Here is a 23,120-nt window from a genome sequence, read left to right as displayed (position 1 = left end):
ATTTATTTATTGTAAGAATCAAAATAAGATGTACTTATTGACAACAACAGCATACTTACAACAGCTTTAAACAAACACAAAATTATGAAATTACTGTTAACTGTCATAAAATTGCCCAATGCTAAGCATCCGAATTATTATTTAGAAATAAATAACGAGAGGCTTATTGTCAATGGTACTACAGGTTTTTTAGGGATAAATTTGCACTCAAAACTTCAGTAGAATTCCCAATTGTCATCCTTGAATGGTAGACTCAGCTCCGCAGTACTCGCACTTATAAAATTTCGGTAACTAACCGACGACGTTGCTACTGGTCGTTTAATATATTTCAGCTTTTTCATTGTGTTATGTCTTACAGTCTAAACATTTTATAATAATTAAATAATTTATATATATTTCATAAATATTTATATAATGTTCACTATTATTATTATCATTATTATATATGTTATATTTCCTTCCATATAGAGTTAATTGTTTTTAAATTATCCTTCCCAGGGGTATTTATAGGTCTAATATGAAAACAAGTATGTTTTTTTTCTTGTGTTTTTCCTTTTATTTTATTTTTTCACGTTTGTTAATTTAAATTTTAAACGGATGGATGGTCGTAATTGGCCCTTTTGATTATATTTCATTCTAGTTTGTTTTATAATTTTTTCTGTGCTGTGTACCATCATATCATATCAAAAATCGACCGTTCCAGCGGGGATCGAACCTGCATCTCCAACTAACCGTGTCGGTGCTCTAGCCAATTAAGGTATGGAACAATGTACCCGCTAGATCGAAAATTTTTGATATGATGATTTTATATCCGGTCTAAGCGACCACTCTCTCACAGTCTGTTACTGTTGGGTAATGCTTGGATATTCGCTGTGTGGCTGTGTCGTAAGAGGCGACTAAGGGATAACACAGTTCCACTACCACCTTGAAACTTAAAAAGCCAACCGATGGCGGGATAGCCATCCAACTGCTAGCTTTGAAATACACAGGCCGAAGACGGGCAGCAGTGTCTTCGGTGCGACAAAGCCAGCCCTACGATTACCAATTCGCTTGCCCAACGTGGTGACTATGGGCAAAACACGTGAGTTACCGCCATTTGTGGCGTGAACTTGTAGAGACCTATGTCCAGCTGTGGACAGTGGAAGAAATGATGATTGTTGGGTAATGCTAAAAATATTGAGACTAAACATTTTTGAATATCATATCAAAAATTGACCGCTCCAGCGGGATTCGAACCCGCGTCTCCGACTGACCGTGTCGGCGCTCTAGCCAATTAAGCTATGGAACGATGTACCCGCTAGAGCGAAATTTTTCGATATGATGATTTTTTTATTTTCGGTTTAAGCGAACCGTGGCGCCGTCTATAGTGAGTTCTTTACAGAGACCCGTAACTATTCAAAGTTTCATATTACAATGAAAATCTTTGACAGGAGACGACACCATGCTATTTTTAATATGTACGATTTTATTTTTGTGTTACCCACACATTAGGAATTCTAAACATTTTTGAATATCATATCAAAAATTGACCGCTCCAGCGGGATTCGAACCCGCGTCTCGTCTCCTGTCAAAGATTTTCATTGTAATATGAAACTTTGAATAGTTACGGATCTCTGTAAAGAACTCACTATAGACGGCGCTACGGTTCGCTTAAACCGAAAATAAAAAAATCATCATATCGAAAAATTTTGCTCTAGCGGGTACATCGTTCCATAGCTTAATTGGCTAGAGCGCCGACACGGTCAGTCGGAGACGCGGGTTCGAATCCCGCTAGAGCGGTCAATTTTTGATATGATATTCAAAAATGTTTAAAATTCCTAATGTGTGGGTAACACAAAAATAAAATCGTACATATTAATATTGAGACTGTATTTGTTTTGATAAAAAAGAATTAATCGCGGCGTTTGTGATCTTGGAGCTCGAGTCTCCCTGCGAGATATTTTTCATAAGTTATACATATTTACAATACCATTATATATGTGGTAATACCGTTTGTTTCCAAAATAAAAGAACATGTATAATTATGTAGGCAACAGAAATCAATAGTAGTTTTCAAATTAAATTAAGTTAAAAAAAAAACAATACAAATAAGAATTAAAAAAAAAGTAATAGCAATATGTATTGGTGTTGTGTTGATGTCCATAATTTTTCAGAAAAATAAATACTGTCAGAAAAATAATTATACCATTCGACGGCTGATTGTTATCATAACATAAACTTTCCATAGAACCTATATTACTTATTACCTATACCTATAACTTTTTAAATATTAGTGTAGTGCTTCCATTTCGTTCATATGTTCTTTACAAATAATTCTATGCGTGTGTGGGCTTTTTTTGTTCGGATCCTAATTATCTTTCTTAATTAAACAAGATCAGCTTGAGTCACTACATAAGTTATTTTACAACCGATTTGACTAGTAACAAACAGATAGACATTTTTTTTCCAAAATTCATAATATCTACTATTAAAATCAATAGGTAATTAATAAAAAGTTTTATTTTTATATGGCAAATAATATAAATATATTTTTGATATGATATATTGATCATCATCATCATTACAGCCTATACAGTCCACTGTTGGACATAGGCCTCCACAAGTTTACACCAAAAATAACGTGAACTCATGTGTATTGCCCATAGTCACCACGCTGGGCAGGCGGGTTGGTGACCGCAGGGCTGGCTTTGTCGCACCGAAGACGATATATTGATATATTGATATGATATATAAAAGTATTTTTGATATGATTATATTTTTGATATGATATTCATAAATGTTTAGAATTCCTAATGTGTGGGTAACACAAAAATAAAAATCGTACATATTAAAAATAGCATAGTGTCGTCTTCTGTCAAAGATTTTCATTGTAATATGAAACTGAAAAGTTACGGGTTTCTGTAAAGAACTCACTATAGACGTCGCGGCGCCACGGTTCGCTTAAGCCGAATATAAAAATTATCATATCAAAAATTTCGAAAAATGTTTAGAATTCCTAATATCTGGGTAACACAAAAATAAAATCGTACATAATATAAAAATATACGTATAATTAATATAATAATTTAAATAAAATGCTAATAACGAACATTATAATTTAAAAACGCTTACCATTATTGTCCCTATAATTCGGAGAATGCTAAGTATTATTTTATTTTACTAAGAATAAACGACTATTAAATAACATCCTCATTAATAAGATTGTTATCAGAAAGTAGTAAAAAGACTGATCGATAATTACTTCTGATAAAAATTTATTACAAAAATATGTCCTTGTCAGGACAATACATCTAATTTCTTTTATGACAATGGAAAAAAATCTAATCACTTTTTGATATCACGTTTACGGCAACTTATCAATGCTATTTGATATTGTAATTATATATTTTTGATGTTCGACACTACAGCGCTGTAAGCTCTTGATTATATATTTACTGTGGATTTCCATTAAAACTTTCTGGAACAATCGATTTGACCTTTTTAACGTGTACACTAACGACAATATCAATACCTATAGAGAAAAATAAATTACCTTTTTCAATTATTTTGCTGTACACTTAATAACTTGATTATTTTCTGTAAAGTCGTTAATAAGACAGCCTATTGAAATTATATTTCTAAATAATACAATATCATAGAATATTATCTAAAATAATGAAACTAATGAAGTTTATTATCTTATTAAATTCTATCAGATTAAATATTTTTTCACATGTCCATAGTAATATTCCGATTTATAATAATTCACACAAATTGTTTAACGCATACCGCCGTCGTGAAATACCTTCACGTATCTTGCTCTGTTGCCTCAAGTTATTATCATACAGGCGACTAACTAAATCTAAATCAAAAGCAAATACTGAATACATGACTTAATACAATGATGTAATTCTTACAAGCCTCATTTAGTAATGCGACAGTTTTTATACACTATCCAAATACGTAAAGGGTACAATAAAAATACCCACAGTTCTTGGCCTAGTAACATTTTTTATTTTTGAAGGTTAATTTATACTGTCGAGGTATAAATATAATTTCCGCTTTCTGCGAAATCGAATTTAAGAGGAAAATACTCGTTTAAATAGGAGGTCGTTAGTGCATAATTGATACTCGGGAAAGGTAAAATGTATGAGTTCAATCGTGTAGGTCACCTAGGGTCCGGTCACGGCTAACCGCGCGAACCTTTTATGAATCCTGATGCACTAAAATATGGATCGTTGCCAATCTTTGCTGCATAAACATTATATTTCAATGGACATGTGTCGTCGATGTTTTTTCAAGAAGCGCTATCTTTAACATTGTTTTAAGAGCCAAGATCTAAGATATATTTACCATATTTGTGCCTTATACAAGGTTCTTTCTTCCAACCGACAAATACATTAAAATATTTTGATAACATAACTCTAGCATAATTTCAAACGTAGTCTTAACGCTCAAGAAAAGAGAAATTAAAGCGTTAAAGCGAGTTTATTTTGATGAATTCGATATACACGCTAATAAACGTGTACAGCCTGATTATGCCAGAACTTCGAAAATGTCCGGAATCACACAAAATTTACCATGAATAGTTGCATACGAAGTATTCGGATAAGTATACCCGCATACCAACCGAACCGTGCTTTTTCCCAGTACTTTCTAATTAAAATAATTTACTTCCGTTTCCAATGGTAGGCTCATTTCCCTATCGCTCGAATAATACTTCACGAATACATTGTTCCTAGGGCTGGCTATTGTTATCGCTATTGTCACATTGTGTAAGCTTACAGCTATGCGTGAAAAAATGTTAAGTGGCGTAAAACTAAAGTTAAAAAAAAACACTAGCACGCATTTCTTTTGGGAATAATTCTTATTTAATTTGATGGTATTCATGAATGTTAAACATTTTAGACCTAAACTGAGGTAGGGCACAGTAGGATGTTTCCTGCTTGGAGTATGGAGCAGCCCGAGTGGGGTAGCACCTCGACCTTACAGAAAATCACAGCTAAATAATACTCCAAGCAGTGTTGTGTTCCTGTTGGTGATGGGGGGAATTGTGGATAGGGTCGGCACGCGCTAACGATGCTTCTGGTGTTGCAGACGTCTATAGGTTACGGCAATCGCTTACCATCAGGTGAGCCCCAAGCCCCAAGCTTATATTACAAGAAACATAAACATAATAGTTCAAAAGTAACTTTTGAAATAAGAAAAAAAACGAATATGTAGACCGTATTTACGTCTACATTATGTACTTATAAGCCTTTTCCAAACGTAAATCGCTCCGTTATATCGAATGAATTGAGCCGGTTTTATGCAATTACGAAATACTGGAACATGCTGTTTTTTTTTAGAAATAACGGTCTTTATCATAACAGTCATCTTGATAAGCTTTAAACATATTCTTGTACTTTTAAAGAACATTATACAAACGTCGAGGAATGATAAGACAATAAATTCAATTTGGCAGTGACTAGGGTTGTAAAGCACACATTGGTCTAGTTACGAAATGAATGATGGCAATTAGGCGACACTTACTCGTAAATTTACACATTGTTCTAGATAAGATAGAGAATGGAATGATGTTAAAATGTGCAAAATCGTATATTTCTCATCAGTTACTTAGTTAAAAATTCTAATCAAAACTAAAATTTCTAGCCCGTAGTAATATTAAGTGTCCTCATTTATTTTGCGTAATATGGCACAAAATAAAGTCAGATACTACTACTATGTACACCCGAGTATTTATTTAGTGGTTTGTTTGTTTTTACGTTGCAAATATATTATTATAACATGAACAAGTATTAGGTAATATAATTGTATTTGCTGGCAAACGAAAAAAAACCGACTTCAATTACATCCCACTACACACCACACTTAGGATATCTCTTTTCCAACAAAAAAAATGATCAAAATCGGTTCAGAAACGACGAAGTTATCCCCGAACATACATAATATATATATATATGTTGCAGTCAAAACTCTTAACCAGTCAAAAGCACTATTGACTAGCAAAATCAGTCAGAAGTACTTTTGACCGTTTGCTTTAGTCAATAATACTTTTGACTAAAATAACAGTTAAAAGTACTTTTGCCCAATGGAGCTGGTTAAAGGTACTTTTGACTAAATGATTCCGTCAAAAGTGGTTTTGACTGGTTGAATCAGTCAAAACTCTTAAAAAGTTAAGGTGGTCGATAAAAATAACGACAAACGCACATATAAACTTTTATATTACTCATTATTAGTGGAGAACGTGCTGATATTAGAACAAATGAGTGACTACGAAAAGGAAGAAGGCTTTTTGCAAAGAATTTTAGCGAGATAGTCATTTCAATGTGATGACAAAAAAAAATTTTAAAAGTTTGCAATGGATGTGGAAGACGCGAAATTTAATGAAAAGGAAACACCATTACAGTACAGTAGACTACAACGCTTTAACACATTGAAGTTTGTGGTATAAAAAAATTAGTTACAAACACAGAACCTGTCAAATATTTTAGCCGGTTGAGGAAATCTACGACATTATTGATGCTGCGCATATTTCTATAGGGCATGGTGGTCGCGATAGACTTAAGAATGAAACGGCAAAAAAGTACACTAATATTACAAAAGAAATGATTAATATATATTTATTAATGTGCGAAGAATGCCAAAAGAAGAAGAGCAAGAAAAGGATGGGTCAGGTTTAGAAACCGACCCTGCACACTGAAATGAACAGCCGCTGCCAAGTCGATCTGACTGACATGCAGTCGCAAGAAGATCGCGGGCATAAATTTATTATGGTTTATTAGGATCACTTGACTAAATTTATTCACATCTAACGAGTTAATAGTGCTTTTAACTGATGCTTTTTTACAGTTAAAACTACTTTTGACGGAGAGCGTCAGTCAAAAGTATTTTTAACCGCGAATTTGCAGTCAAAAGTACTAATAACCAATAATTTTCAGTCAAAACCACTTTTGACCAACTTGTCCAGTCAAAAGTACTTTTGCCTGATTTCGCTAGTCAATAGTACTTTTGACTGGTTAAGAGTTCTGACTGCAACATATATATACGGTCGAATTGAGTAACCTCCTCCTTTTTTAAAGTCGGTAAAAATCCATAAAATTCCTACGTAGGTCGATTTCTTCCAAATAAAACTGAAAATAATTAATAATCAATTTATTAAATTTTATTAATGAATTAATATATAACAAAACTGTATTATTACTTATGAAGTGTCATCCACTATAAACTAAAAGAAAAAATAATGCAGGAACTGAAAAAAGAAAAAAAAATGTATCGAGACCATGAGTTCCAACTAACTAATGATATACCTATGTATTGCCAAAAAATTAGACTCGTCCGACGATGTCCCACAACTTTCAATACTGATAAATTTCAAGTTTTAAGAAACGGCCTTTGCGAACTACCAAAAATCTGTAAAAAAAAATCTTTTCGACTTATTTCTCTATACACTTTATAAGCTATTAAAATATATTGAGGAACAAATTTTAGTCTATGTTTCTATTTTTAACCGACTTCCAAAAAAGGAGGAGGTTCTCAATTCGACTGTATTTTTTTTTTAATGTATGTTACATCAGAACTTTTGACCGGGTGGACCGATTTGGACAATTTTTTTTAAGGTGTGTGTCAATTGGTCCCATTTAAATTTATTTGAGATCTAACAACTACGTTGTATTATACCACATAACTTTTTACTCGATGCACCGATTTTGATAATTATTTTTTCGTTGGAAAATAGATATCCCTTGTTTAGTACCATAATAAGGAAACCAGGATCTGATGATGGAATCCCAGAAGAATAGAGGGAAACTCTCGAAAATCCGCAATAACTTTTTACTGGGCGTACCGATTTTGATAATTTTTTAACCTTTAAACCTTTTTAAACCTTTAATTCAAGTGCATATTATATAACTTTGTGGTATTGTTTTAATGTAGAAACCTTTTTTATGTACTTAGTTGGTATGCCTTTATTAAATAAATAAATAAATAAATTTTTAATTTAATCGAAAGCTGATGTTTATCATGTGGTCACATATAAATTTTATCGAGATCTGATAACTACTTTTTGAGTAATCTTTGATAACGCATAGTTACTTGACTATTTTTTCGTCGACCTACGTTGTATTACTACGATGTAATTGAAGTCGGTTTTTTTTTCGTTTGCGAGCAAACACAATTATCCTACTAAATATTACTTTGCAATATTTCAGAACCATGGGTGAGATAGGCAAAAAGCTCGGTTTGGACGAACTGTCTGGAGGCGCTGCGGGTATCAGCAAAGCATTGCTCGCTGAATTCATTGGTAAATATATATTATATTTCTTATATATCTCTTATATTTCTCTGCCATATGAGTAATACTTTGATTTCACTGTAGAAGCACCAAAGAAAATACCAAATACACAGAACTTTACTTCTTACACCCCAAACTGATGCATAATGAGTACTGTCAAAATATTTTATCTAAAATTCATCATCAAATAGAAAACACTGTTACATTAACTTTCTTCACGAACATCACCTGTAAAATAACTTAATTCCTTTCTTTAATTTTTAAAATTACACATTATAAATATGTAGGTATGTATATTTTTTTCTGAAATTGATTTAGTATAGTAATTTGTGACAACTCAAAAATCATTCATAATGCGTCTTTATGCATTAATAAAAACTAGTAGCCGCCCAGTTGTCGAAAATTGAACATAATATTAATTTAAATTATAAGTTAAACATTATTAAGGTTCTATTGTCAAAGACTTCTATAGTAAAAAACAAAAGAAAGTATACGCATGTTAGTGTATGTAATGTTTTTTTTTTTATTGATTTAATGTATTTTTTATACATAATTAAAAATTGCATTCTGCACTCCTTCTGACACATGAAAATGGTACCATCTCCGTTGTGTACCGAATGCGGCATCATTGAAGATGCAGTTCACATTATGGTGGAATGTGTCCGAAATAAAGATATCAGAATTGATATGCTGCAAATAATTCAAAATTTTAAAGAGCTTGGAGGTTGTAATTCAATTTTAGCGTATCCTCTCTCAGAACCGGCTAAACTATTTTACAAGATTTTATAATCTTTAATTAGTGATGATTTAACATTGGTATGCGACGACGACCTCATTAAATTCTTGTATGTAAATGTATGATGTTCCTATGGAGTGGCGTAGTCCTTATGGTCTAAAACTCCTCAAATATTAGAGAGAAAAAAAAACTATAAGCCTGCGAAATATCATATTCCTCCGTCCGCGCAATTTTCATAATAAGGGGTACAAAGATTTTGCTTCACGTATAATATATAGATTAGCTAACATGCGCGTAATATGTCTCTTGGAAATTAATTACATTATTGCCAAGACTATAGGTATAATTGAAATATTTGTATAAGTATGAAATAATGGGATCGAATGATCAGATTAGCGTATTTTGCCCTTCAAACGCATCATGGCGCAGATCTTTACCTACAAGTTAATTGCATCTTATTTTAATAGACGTGTGGCGAATAACACGAGTCTACATTATAATGGCAAATGTAATTAAAATAGAATGGGATTGTAATCATTTTCATTTACTAGTCAAGTTAAAAGCCACACAATAATTTATAATAAAACCACCATCAAACACCCAACATGTCATCAAAAGTAAGCAAAACATAGACCCTATCCCCTTCGGTGTGTACGTAATACTTGAAAAATTTGGCTACATATAAAATAAATCAATTAATTAATAATCGCTTCACACTCAACTACCCATAGTAGGATGTGAATCACATGTCGAGGATTCGAAAATGTAATACACAACAAAAGACAAAAACACCCCGATTAAGACCAACATCTGTATAGTCACACATTAGTGAATTCGATCGCCGCACATGACAATACATAATTTGTCCTGTGCAGAAATCGAACCCTGTAGATTCCTAACACATCCGGCAATTACTGTAACTTCCCTACAAACGTGTCTTAAACAATGGTACATTTGATAGGAATAACGTAATAAATAATTTCCTACCCAGGTAATTTGCTGCTGAATTTATTCGGTTGCGGAGCATGCATCAACGTGGCACAAGGAGTGGACGCAGCGCCTAACATCGTCCTCGTAGCGCTCGCTTTCGGTCTAGCGGTCTTCGCCATTGTTTCAGTAAGTCCTTTCTCGCTTGTTACCATTTATATTTTGATATCAAATCATTACCTTTTCTTACATTCGTCTTAAAAGCTGTATAATACTGCTAAAATGATTGTTACGACACTCAATTTTATTAATAGAAATCAGGGGCTTAGCTACCTCTGTACATGCATGTCAATTAACATTAACACGAACTCGTGTAAAATATCATTCAACCCCTTGATATTTCCCCAATGTTAAATGAATAAAATATATTCATTGTATAGATAAGCAACTCACTACAATTAATAAATTTGCTATTCAAGTAATAAATTAGTTAGTTTCTACAATAAAAATGTAATAATGTAACACAATTAGGTATTTGACTTACTTATTATTATATTAGTTATTTGACTTGACTAGCCCGTTGGCGCAGTTTGTAGTGACCCTGCTTTATGCTCCGAGGGTTGTGAGTTCGATTCCCACCCCGAGTCTGGGTATAATATAAATATTTATTATATTAATTTTTTAATATAATTAAAATAATAAATATTTATTATATTAATTTTTTAACATTAATATATATATTTATATATGTATTATTTATAAGTATGTTTATCGAAAAAAAAAATGTAGCTATATACCAGTCGGCTGTAACCTATAACACAAGCATTAAGTTGCTTACTTTAGGAACAGACGACTATACGTAGACTAAATTAACCTTGACCATAAATCGTTTTATCTCTAGACAAGATTAGAGACATTTCACTTACAAAATAGCAAAAATTTACTACATAGGTAATTATCATTAGATGCCATAATTTGAGTTTTTATCTTTAACACAACTTCACATAGTGCGGATCTGCAACTAATTGGATTTTATTTAAGTTTACATTATGAAAACACTTTATCGTTTAGTTCATCATGATTTTAATTTCTTTTGTAAAAAAAATATTTACTGTTTACTCTCGTCCCTATACAACTAAATTTAAAGTGTTCATTTATTTAATACACAAAATAATCAAGATTTTCCTTATAAACCCCACACACCTTTGTCGTTTATCTTTTATTATAACCTTGTATACAGATAATTAAATATGTCTGTAAAGTCTCTGTAAAGTCTTATTAGTATGAACTTTTAATTTGTTAACATTACAATCGCTTGCTGTGAAGGCTATAACTTCAATAAAATAATAAAATCACTTGTTCTCCAGGCTATAGGGCATGTATCGGGAGGTCACGTGAACCCAGCAGTGACCGCCGGCATGGCAGCCACTGGTAAAATAAAACCAGTGCGGGGTGTGTTATACGTGATAGCTCAATGTGCGGGAGCGGCCGCTGGTTCCGGCCTACTGAAGGCCTTCACCCCCGACCCTGTCGCGGGAAATCTCGGCATCACAGGACTGGGGAAGAACGTGACGCAGCTACAGGGCTTCGGAATTGAATTCTTCCTTGGATTCGTGCTCGTGTTCGTTGTTTGTGGGGTAAGTGATCTTAGATTTTATGGAAATATTCCATTAGTTTTATTAAGGTAGAATACTGCAGGCAAAATCTGGAGCTTCCCGATTGGGGAAGTACCTCAACTTAACAGTAGTTTACCACTAAATAATACTGCTTTGATATAGTGGTGTGTTCCTGTTGTAAGTAAAGTTGCCAGAACTATCCAGGGTAGAGGCGCAGGTACGGTCTGTAACGGGCCGGCAAAGCTCGCGGTGTTGCAGACATACATAGACTAAGGTATCCGCTTACCATCAGATGGATCGCGTTTTCTACCTTGGTAGTAAAAATAATTCTATGAAGCTCGTTAAAATAGTATATGTATATTTTTTCATCATCAGATTATTAATTATTTTTGTCATGCAACAATTGCCGTTGAAAAAAAAATTATAAAATAGTATTTTCACAGTAGGGTTAAAATAATACGTAATAAAACATTTTCCAACTTAACATTTGTGTGTAAAAACGTTTAATGATACAATATAATGATACAATATAATGATACAATATAATGATACAGTACCGGTTCATGATATAAAAGTGGCCTAGTGTCGACAGTTTAAACCTTATTAGCTTTAATAGCTATTAACTTCATCGAATTACAAACATTTTACTAAATTATAGAAAAATGTATATCGTGTTAAAACCTCATCAGGTATTCGCTTAATAAAGATTGACGTATTGGAAATATTTTTTACCGATATCAATCTTCTATATATAAAACAAAAATAAACCGCCATAAATTCTTCCAAACTTCCGAACGAATACAAAGCAAGGTCTGTATAAAAAAAATAAACTTTAAAAAAATCAATATATTGCATACAAAAAATAAGTCTGTACGAAGTTCGCCAGGTCAGCTATTTGAATATAAAACACAAAACGAGAAATATCTTTATCCATAAAAAGTTACTGTGAATGCAAGGACGCTTCTCCGAATTGGCTTTTTTATAACTGTAATTTAAGCGAAATCGAGTTACGTCGAAACAGTGTTGGACTCGTTGAAGGGGAATAATAACAGGAAAAATATGGTGGTAAAAAAACATCGAGTAAAAAAATGTAACACGAGATTTTGAAATTTGCTGGCCTGCGGTTTTCGTAGAGTAACTATCTATGTACCTTAACATCTATCCCAGCAAATAACAGATTAAAAATTATGTCAGAAAATTTATTTATAACATACTAGCTGAGTTCGTACTGATATACCTATCGTGTTTTTTGTTAATATGTGTATTTAAGAAAAAGATTCGTTATTACGAACATCTTATATAAGTGAATTATCCAGTTTGGTGCAGTCATTAAAAATTTCGCATTATATCTGCAAAATATTAGTTTTATTAATTTTTAAAATACGCTTAGATAATAATTATTATATTATTAGATTGTAGGGTCTACTTTGTTTTTAATTTTCTGTTTTGCCTTTTGATAACCCTACTCTTTTTATTTTAAAATCTCCTCTACCCCAAGGTTGTCTGGAAGAAATCGCTTACCTAGCGATAAGACCGCCTTCGTGCATAATATTGTTTTGCAAATTTTATTTTTAAGGGTGTATGTTATGTTAGCTTGTAATATGCACAATAAAGTATATTTCTTCTTCTTCTTCTAATTACTTAGAAAATAATTAAATATTAATATTTAGGTCACAAACTCTCATAGCTTTAATTGCCTAAAGAAAAATTTACAAAACTTATTAATTAATAAAAATTAGTATACTTAACAAAAATTAACTAAGGAATACAATAATTATTTTCGATTGTATACGAATCTTATTAATTACTGACTTAAGTATATATATATATATTATATATATATAGATATATATATATAAATATAAATATATATATATATATATATATATACTTAAGTCAGTAATTAGTATTTACAAATAGCTTTCAATATATACATTAAATCCGTTATAAATGTTGTATAAATAGGGACCTTCTTACTATTTACGTTAACATTTACAAACCGCGAACGGAATTCGCAAGCGAATACATCACATTTATTTACGTTTAATGATTTAATGACAGTACTGGAATAGGAATGAAACATTAGCTTCCGTGACCGGCGTCATTAGTGAACCGATATAATCTGCGTTAATCTGCGATCATTGAAATATTTAAAACATTGCTTTACGGGCTCACTTCACGGTACTTGTTATATGCGAACGAATCAATTTTTAAAGTATTGACAACTTCTTTTAATTAACAAGACAAATCACTGTTTATTTTTTATATTTTTATAGCTGTGCCCGCGACTTCATCTGCGTAGAATTTAACAAAATAATTATTGTTTAGAAATCTAAAAGAAAAGTAGCCTAAGTTACTCCTTATTACCTCAGCTATCTGCCAGTGAAAGTCCCGTCAAAATCGGTCCTGACTTTTCAGAGATTAGTCGGAACAAACAGACAGACAGATAGACAGAGACAGACAGACAAAAATTATAAAATATGTTATTTTGGTATATGTAGCGTGTATAGGTACATGTATGTACATATATATGAATTTAGTTAAAAGCGGTTATTTTATATTACAAACAAACACTCCAATTTTATTTATTTGTATAGAAGTGATTTAATAAAATATTTAATTTGCTAAGTTAATAAGTCGTTAACGTATTTTAAAGGACTTCATAAGATAATAGATAATTACAAAAAAATAATAATTATGTCAATGATTTTAAAAATCGAACAGTGACGTCATTTTTCTTTTTTCATTACTAATTGAAATATATACGTCATTAACATAGCGCTAAAGTACGTTATAGCTTTGTTCCGTACAACAAAGTTCATTTTACCAGTGCTTTTAAAGCGAGAGAAACCGGTTGTATGGATTTAGTTTTTGTATTACAGAGTTCGTATTCATTCATTGAGGCCTTTGACCCGATACTAAATGATCAACCTTTGCGAATTCTGTTTAGCTTTAGCGTGACAGTGCTGTGACACGAACTAATTTTAGTGATAATTAGCCTGCCATTTTACGTTAATAAGATTTTGCGTAGAATATATTTTACTGTAAAAAAATGTTTTTATTTTACCAAATCAAAGTTACATGGATCAAAATTTTATCAGAGCAAACAGATTTGTTTTAAAATAAATGATATAAGATAGAGTTTATTTTAAAAATAGCATCATCGTTAGGTTTTTTTATAATGCGTAGCAATAATTTCCAAGGTAGTTATTTTCATCATCATCGTCAACTTTTAGTCGTCCAATGCTGAACATAAGCCTCTTCATACATCACCAACGCTCGCGTTCTCACTTTACCATAAGGTCCACAATTATTTCAAGGTCTCTTGCAATTCAGTTAGTGTAACTAAGAACGCCGTCTCAGACTCAAGCATTGACATATACCTGTGATACATGATAGGTGACACTGATTGTCACTTCTCTGTGTACACTTCCCTACCGCTTTTTCACTACGCTGTGTCCTATATGCCCAAAGGTTGTCTGGAAGAGATCGCTACTCTAGCGATAAGACCGCCTTTGTACACTGTTTTTTTATTTGCAATATGTTATTGTGTTGATCGTTGTTGTGTACAATAAAGAGTATCTATCTATCTATATATAAATGTGACTTTGTCTTCTAGGTGTGCGATGCTAACAAACCAGACAGCAAGTCCACCGCTCCGCTTGCTATTGGCCTAACAGTGACTCTAGGTCACTTGCTCGCTGTGGACTACACTGGGTCAGCTATGAACCCAGCTCGCTCCTTCGGCTCCGCACTCGTAGCCAGCAACTGGTCTGACCACTGGGTAAGTACACTCTATAGCTTTTTCCTTATCGGCTCGGATATTGAGCGATGATTTTCAACTGGACTTCTAAATTGTATTGATAAAGATAAAGGTATTGAATGCTTACTAAATACTTTTAAATTTCATTTATTTTTAAATTTTTCTGAACAAAACTATTTTTTGTTAGCGACCCCTGCACGATGCGCAAAACGATCACCACTCTGCACCCGTGTGCTCAATATCGACCTTTAGAACTTCTAACATAAAACGGGATATTTACCATGTTTGTGGTTTGATTGGTTCAGGAATGTATCCGTATGGCACTTGCAATAGTGTCGTAATATCGAAAACTTGAAATAGGTTATTATATTCAAGAAAATATTAACCACGAATTTGGAAATTATCCTATTTTATATATCTATAAAACATAGTTCTAATGACTACGATGTTAAAGAATTTAGCAAATTTTTGTCTATCTAGAATGGCTTAATTAAAGTAAGTCTCAATCTACAAGTATCCATGGGCCCGGCCTCATGTCCACGGCGCACAGTGGTGCCGATTTAATAAAATATGGACATTGATGCATTGAGTTTTTATTTCTTCAAACTTATCTTATTTCAAGTATTTCAGTTACTGTGTAATACAAAAGTAAGGACATATTTTATATAAAAATTCGATTTTTCAACCCGTAATAACTCAAAAATACGCAGAGATAATTAAAAAGTATCTTCGCATGAAATACTCGGAACCACTGGTTTTCTAATATGTGTGATCGTCATCTTGACAACTCTAAAGAATTTCGAGAAATTAACAGAAATGCAATTTCTTTCATACAAAAAAAAAAGTAATTATTTTTTTACCATGAAATAGTCGTGGTAGGATAAATTTTTTTAACTGACTTCGAGGAGGTTCTCAATTCGACTGTATTTTTTTTTTATGTATGTTAGTTACATCAGAACTTTTGACCGGGTAGACCGATTTCGACAAATTTGTGAGTCGAAAGGTTGTGTGTGCCAATTGGTCCCATTTCAATTTATTTGAGATCTAACAACTACTTTTCGAGTTATATCTAATAATGCGTTTTTACTTGACGCTTTTTTCGTCGACCTACGTTGTATTATACCGCATAACTTTCTACTGGATGTACCGATTTTGATAATTCTTTTTTTGTTGGAAAGGGGATATCCCTAGTTTGGTACCATGATAAGGAAACCAGGATCTGATGATGGGATCCCAGATAAATCGAGGGAAACTCTCGAAAATCCGCAACAACTTTTTACTGGGTGTACCGATTTTGATAATTTTTAATTTAATCGAAAGCTGATGTTTATCATGTGGTCACATATAAATTTTATTGAGATCTGATAACTACTTTTTGAGTAATCTTTGATAATGCGTAGTTGCTTGACTATTTTTTCGTCGATCTACGTTGTATTACTTGTCGATGTAATTGAAGTCGGTTTTTTTTTTCGTTTGCGAGCAAACACAATTATGTCTTATCAGTTACCTTAGTGTTAACCATCAGTGAAATTTTCCTCTAGCATCAATGTCCATATTTTTTTAAATCGGGACCACTGTGCGTCGCCGTGGATGGTGCGCCGCGACTTGACAGTTGATATTTCGCAGTTTGTTTAAAAAACAAAATAACAAGAACCGTGTGCGGTGGATATTTAACAAAATAATTTTCAGCCCTTTACATACCTAAATTCAAATTCCATCAAGCCGATGTCACAGAATTTAAACAATATTCAAAAATCTATACAAAAAAAAAAACAAAATTAGAGTCTCTGTTTGTAATATTAAAATTAACTGTCACTAACTGAAATATCAACTGTGGCGCCGTCGCCGTGCCGGCGCCTTGCCATGGACTTGAGGCCGGGACCTTAGGGTTAATAATGTAAATATATATTGATAGGCAACCATAACCACAAGCAATTAAAATTTATCATTGCGATTTTACCCGCATCCAGCTTGTATACTACACTGTTACATTTATGATAAATAAGCCTATAAAGAATAACGTGATGTATTAAAAATTTTGCAAGTCAAACTAAAAAATTACCGCAAAAAATCCTTACTCTACTGTAGACAAACAAGTTCTACTACTTTACTATGTTGTTATTCATATAAAATTATATAATATACCACACTAATATTGTTTATAGGTTGCCTAAAAAAATCTACACTAAAATATCTATGAAATATATTGATTTCCTTTATTAGAAACGTAATAATTAACAATCAACTTATAGTTTTCCATACATTTCTGACTAAACAAATTGTGTAGTGCATGAGTTCTTCATTAGGTATGTACCAGAGTTATCCTTTTAAAATACCATATTATCCTATTAATGCTAATAACATCAATATAAATCAATTTAACTCAAAGATACTGTCACATCTATTATTAACTAAATATATTATGCGTGATCAGACCCGGATTATACCTACGTAAACAAAGGCAAAGCAAGCAACTGTTTGTGTGTAGAAAAATATGACGAATTAATTTCTGTAACAATCTTACTATTCGGAATTTACAAGTATAATTATGACATCATTTATATTCTCCAACATTCTAGACAATCAACTCATTTTTTATAAACTATACCGATTTGATTTGGCGCTTTTGGTATTTTTACTAATTTCTTTCATGTCTCATCTTTGTTAGAATACCAAAACCATCAAAATTTATCACGCAATTGTTACAGATTTGCTCATTAGGTAAGAAGTACTATTCTGTTAAATTCTATAGTATTACTAACGGTGCAACTCGGGTTCACTCGCGTTAATTTGAGGTATAAATTTTTCAAAATTTTGTATAACCTTCTCGGTAAACGGACTACAACACAAAAATATTTTTTCAATTCGAATCAGCAGTACTTGAGATTAGCAAGTTCAAACAAACAAACAATATTAATTTAAAGGGAAGAAAGAACGGATATAGAAAATAAAGATGCATTTAGAATTAATGGCTTTCACTTATAATGTTAAATGTCACGTAAGATGGAGAAGACACGACAGAGATTGTTCGGTGAATAAAAATAAAGATGCCCAACTATTTTTGTCAAGTTTTTAACTGCTAACCGAAACTATCAAAAACAATTATACAATTGCTAAAGCATTGCTTAACAAACAAAATCATTAAACCAATCAAACCAAATGTATTATTTTGCTAAGTTCTACAGTTTTATAAATGAAAATTTCATAGGTAGTTTATCGATATTTATATTGTTAGAAATAAAATCAGCTGTTTCAATATTACTTTATATATTTTATATAGGTAATGTTGTGTTATACGTATACCTTTATCGGTAGTTAGACCTGTTTTCAGAGTGTGAATTTCATACAAAATCCTTCCTGCCAAAGCCTCTAAATTCAACCTTCATTTTTAATAAATATATTTGTAACGTAATACGATTACATAACTTATGCACATTTCATATGATACACTTAGCTCAAAAAGTGTCGTCACCTAAAATTATAGTCTAAATATCGTCAATAAAATGTTTATAAGGTGTAATCTGCATTAATTTCTTTCATTCAGGTGTACTGGGCCGGTCCGGTAGCGGGTGGCGTGGCAGCAGCGCTGCTGTATGTACACGGGTTCTCCGCACCCCCCACTGAAGCGCCCTCCCCCCGCTATCGACCCGTCGCCGGTGACGAAAAGGAGGTAAAGATAATGACCGTCCTTTAGTCTGTCTAATACTATTCACCCAGGGGCGGATACACCGTTGAAGACACGGTGGGCATGCCCACTAACTTCAGCCGAAACATTTACCCATTATTTTCCCTGAGTCGATTATTTAATGTTATATTTAAACTCTATGGCCTCGATTCAGCTAAGACAGTTGTCTCACAATATAAGATTACTAAAATATGACGACATAGATGACTTAACTGTTTTTTTTTTTTAAAAAGCCACATAAAAGTTCCCAAATAAAATAAAGAAATAAAAAAAGCTACCCTTAACGCACAGGTTGAATCAAGTCAGGAGTTTAGGAGGCCGAAAACAACTATAATGAATATCACTCAGACCACACATATCTGTGTAACCTAAACAAGTATTTGTCAGGAGGTCTTACGACCTATCACTTGCTATTCCTGTGATAAACTTCGTAATTATTTATGTAAATAATAATTGTGACACAATTTAAATGGTTGCTATGTGCTCCAATGATAGTAGAAAAAGTTTTTTTTTTCTATGTAATACTATTGTTAGCATGTTCATAATAATATTACATGAATATACTCGTATTATTTTTAAGTATCTACATACGTTTCTTTTTATTAAGATTACGATTATGTTTTTGTATTATGATAAATTATAAGATTTTATAGTTATGTACTCTTTATTGTACAACATGACAATAATAATTTATTAAATACATAGTTGTAAATGATTTCATAAAAACCAGTTTTATTAAATACTATCTAGATACAAGTTGGACTCTCGATTTGATGTAATATGTTTATTTACAAGCGCTCTGGACGTCTAGCTCCAACTGCGTGGACTGTTGAACAAACCGTAAGCCCTTATGACTGTTGTGATATTATTAAAAAGTCACATTTTATACTATAAAACTAGAAAAAATTATTTAACTTTAAATCATTAAAAATGCGCAACACATCGTATGCAAACCACGTATGATATACAATTATACAATAAGTACTAATACGTTTTTTTGTGTATAATTAGTGAAATAATTTCAGTTGAAGCGCCTCGACGGCAAGAACGATGACATGGCCTGAAGACGATCCCCGCGGCGGCGCCTGCGCGCCCCCTCCCCCCTCTCCGTCCCCCGCGACACCCGCCCCGCCGCGCTCGCCCCGCCACTAGACCCGCACTACCGGCGATACGTCTGACACACTCAAGTAATAAACGACTTAACCTACTGATTATACCTTGTTTTCCCATATATCATTTTACTTCATTTATACAGCAATCGACAGAAATGAGTAAAATATTTCTATAATTACATTTATAATCTTAAGACCAAAATAGATATTATGTGTTCAAAATAATTATAAATTCGAACTATGGTACCATTACACAAAAATACGGCGAGTATCATGTATAATTGAAAAAAGTAATGTAGACGTGTCTTATCTGTCTATACCTGAAAATAATTTTAATTATACTCTATATCCTTTTGTATAATTATAGAAATGTATAATTATTTAACTATTAAAAAGTAATCTCGTTCTAGATTAGTAAATCTTTGGCACGTACCGATTTATAAAAATATATTTTTATATGAATTATTTATACAAAAGTATTTTTATTTACGTGCTTTTCGAATTCAATTTTTCAAAGCTGAGAAACATTACTGCCACCTTTATTTCTTAATTGTCATTTATATCCTGTAAACTTAATTGTTTAAAAATTAAAATTTAAAAATTATATTATAATTATTATTAATTAAATTATAATTATTATTTAAAAATTAAAATTTTATACATATATTTGTAAACTTATGATAAATTCGTACAAAAAATTAAAATTCAATTCCAACATACTATCATATAAGGCTTGATATAAAATTGCACAAGAAATATCAAGGAGTATAGGTTTTTTTTTGAGATTCTAATTTATTTAAAGTTATATAATAATCGACATTTAATTTTTTTTTAAATATTATTACTTGGTAGCCATTGTAAATAATTTATGTTTAATCTACAATATGTCTTATATATTGCCTGTGTATGTCAAAACATTTTGAATAAAATATATCTCGTTTTGCACTCGGATGCACTTGGTACACCACCGATGTCATATGTTAATGACTTAAGTATCTTAAAATACTCTTGCATGTTATCATTCGAACACTGCATTGAGATGAATGTGTCAATAAATATTTTCTAGATTAAGATGTAATAAAATATATTTAATAAAAATATTTTACTTACATGTGTTTGCAATTATTTACATCTGTAAATAAAAAAAATGTCAACAAAAAAAACAAGAATTCAGTGTTTGAATTTTTTTAAAGAAGTTTTTTAAAGACTTCCAGAAAGTAATAAAAATTTTAAAGAGTATTTTAATATAATCATTTCAACTGTTGATTTCAAGACTAATAATTGTGTTTGAACTCAAACGAAAAAAAACTGACCCCAATTACATCGACAAGTAATACAACGTAAGTAGACGAAAAAAATTAACAAACGCACCAGTTGTCATAACGATTTTCGAGGGTTTCCCTCGATTGCTCTGGGATTCCATCATCAGATCCAAGTACCCTTATCATGGTACCACACTTAGGATATCTCCTTTCCAACAAAAAAAGAATTATCAATGTTTACGCGAATTTTACTCATTTAATGAAACAACTTTTGGTGAACTCAACTGAGGGTCCTCCCGTGACCATGGTTGCTGTAAAGTATCCGAAACTTCGGGAATCAAAAGTTAATAAACCGCGATAAAATCCGAAAAAAGTTGTTTCATTAAAAGAATTATCAAAATCGGTTCATAAACGACGAAGTTATCTCCGAACATACATAAAAATATATCGGTTAAAAATCCATTCAATTTCAAGGGGAACAAAAAACCAAATACACATTTCAATTTATATTAATATAAAATAATGCACAATAACACAAAAGCATCACTACTATACAGAATTTCTTTGGACATAAAATATCCTTACAAGGACTAATACAAAATAAGACAATAAATGGTTAGTCAGTCTCACATATTCACTAGGCCAATGGTATGAGAATGTTATTATTGGATTCAATAAAAAGAATAGTTACTTATTAACAAATGCGTCAAAGTAATAAAACAATTTAATTGCGCCATTCAAATTTTTCTTTTGGTTTATTGGTAGAAGATCCGAACCTAAGTCGATCTTCACCGAACTGGTAATAGAATAAAACACACTTTATAATAAATTTAGTATATGAGATAATATATTAAAAATGGGTTGCCTAAAAAAATACTGGTCTATTTTTTATTATTTAAAAAAAATAATTGAAAATTGCAAGATCAAGATAATAAGAAATTTTTATCTGTCTTGATAGTATGACATGTAGTAGATTGTGTACGTTCCACTACGCGACCGCAACACCATTTCCATCGTTCCACCTAAGTAAGGCCCGTGGTCATCGCGAGCGATCACTCGATGTCATAGATGACGTCACTGTTTGCGACCACATCGTGCCCACTTCGTCCACAAAATATAGGTGGGCCAACTCGGTTTTCATCAAATCGTGCGTGAATTTAAAAAAACAACTGCCAATGTCAAATTGTGACTATAATCTCTCATTCGATTCGGCAAAAGCGCAACAATAAATTGAATTCAGTTTTACTCCAGTCCATGCGAAATATTTACTCACTACCCGGCTGCATTTTTTCACTATGCTGAATACTGCGAGCACACAGCTGACACCTGACAGCACTCAAATATGCGTTTCACTTATAAAATTCGCTTACAACGCCAGCGGCGTTTTTTACGCTAGTGGAACGGCAATTTCAACGGTCATGGTCAATGACGTTGTGGACCTTTAGTGGAACGCACTCAATGTGCAGCTGTTGGGTTGCCTAAAGTTATAAACAGGTTATTTATGTCGATGCCAGTTATCTTCTACATACCTGGCAACCCAGTAGTTCGTCCAGGTAAATAATAGGCAATCCAACGTCTGCACATTCTATACGTTTCCTACTATCCACTCAGGAATTGTTTTAGGCAAAACATTTTTAATATATTATCTAATATACTAAATTTATTATAAAGTATGTTTCATTCTATTATCAGCTCGGTGAAAATCGACTTAGATTCGGAGCTTAGACCATATTAAACACAAAATAGA

General features: G+C 32.2%; 1 protein-coding gene across 1 annotated transcript; it reads left to right on the top strand.

Moving 5' to 3' along the window:
* Positions 1–855: 855 nt before the first annotated feature.
* On the top strand, positions 856–20,207 carry LOC123664605 (aquaporin AQPAe.a). The gene is made up of 7 exons (XM_045599125.1): positions 856–874; positions 8,207–8,281; positions 10,000–10,124; positions 11,303–11,572; positions 15,171–15,335; positions 18,859–18,984; positions 20,025–20,207. The coding sequence occupies exons 1-7, from the start codon at positions 856–858 to the stop codon at positions 20,061–20,063; spliced, it is 819 nt and encodes a 272-aa protein (XP_045455081.1). The 3' UTR covers positions 20,064–20,207.
* The last annotated feature ends 2,913 nt before the right edge of the window (positions 20,208–23,120 follow it).

Source organism: Melitaea cinxia, chromosome 2 (genome assembly GCF_905220565.1).
Source record: "Melitaea cinxia chromosome 2, ilMelCinx1.1, whole genome shotgun sequence".
Taxonomy (NCBI): domain Eukaryota; kingdom Metazoa; phylum Arthropoda; class Insecta; order Lepidoptera; family Nymphalidae; genus Melitaea; species Melitaea cinxia.
This window is presented reverse-complemented; position numbering and strand designations above follow the sequence as displayed.

Coding starts and splice junctions, on each gene's coding strand:
- LOC123664605 (XM_045599125.1), top strand. Junction 8,282..9,999: donor ATTGCTCGCTGAATTCATTG/GTAAATATATAT, acceptor TTTCCTACCCAG/GTAATTTGCTGCTGAATTTA. Junction 15,336..18,858: donor GCAACTGGTCTGACCACTGG/GTAAGTACACTC, acceptor TCTTTCATTCAG/GTGTACTGGGCCGGTCCGGT.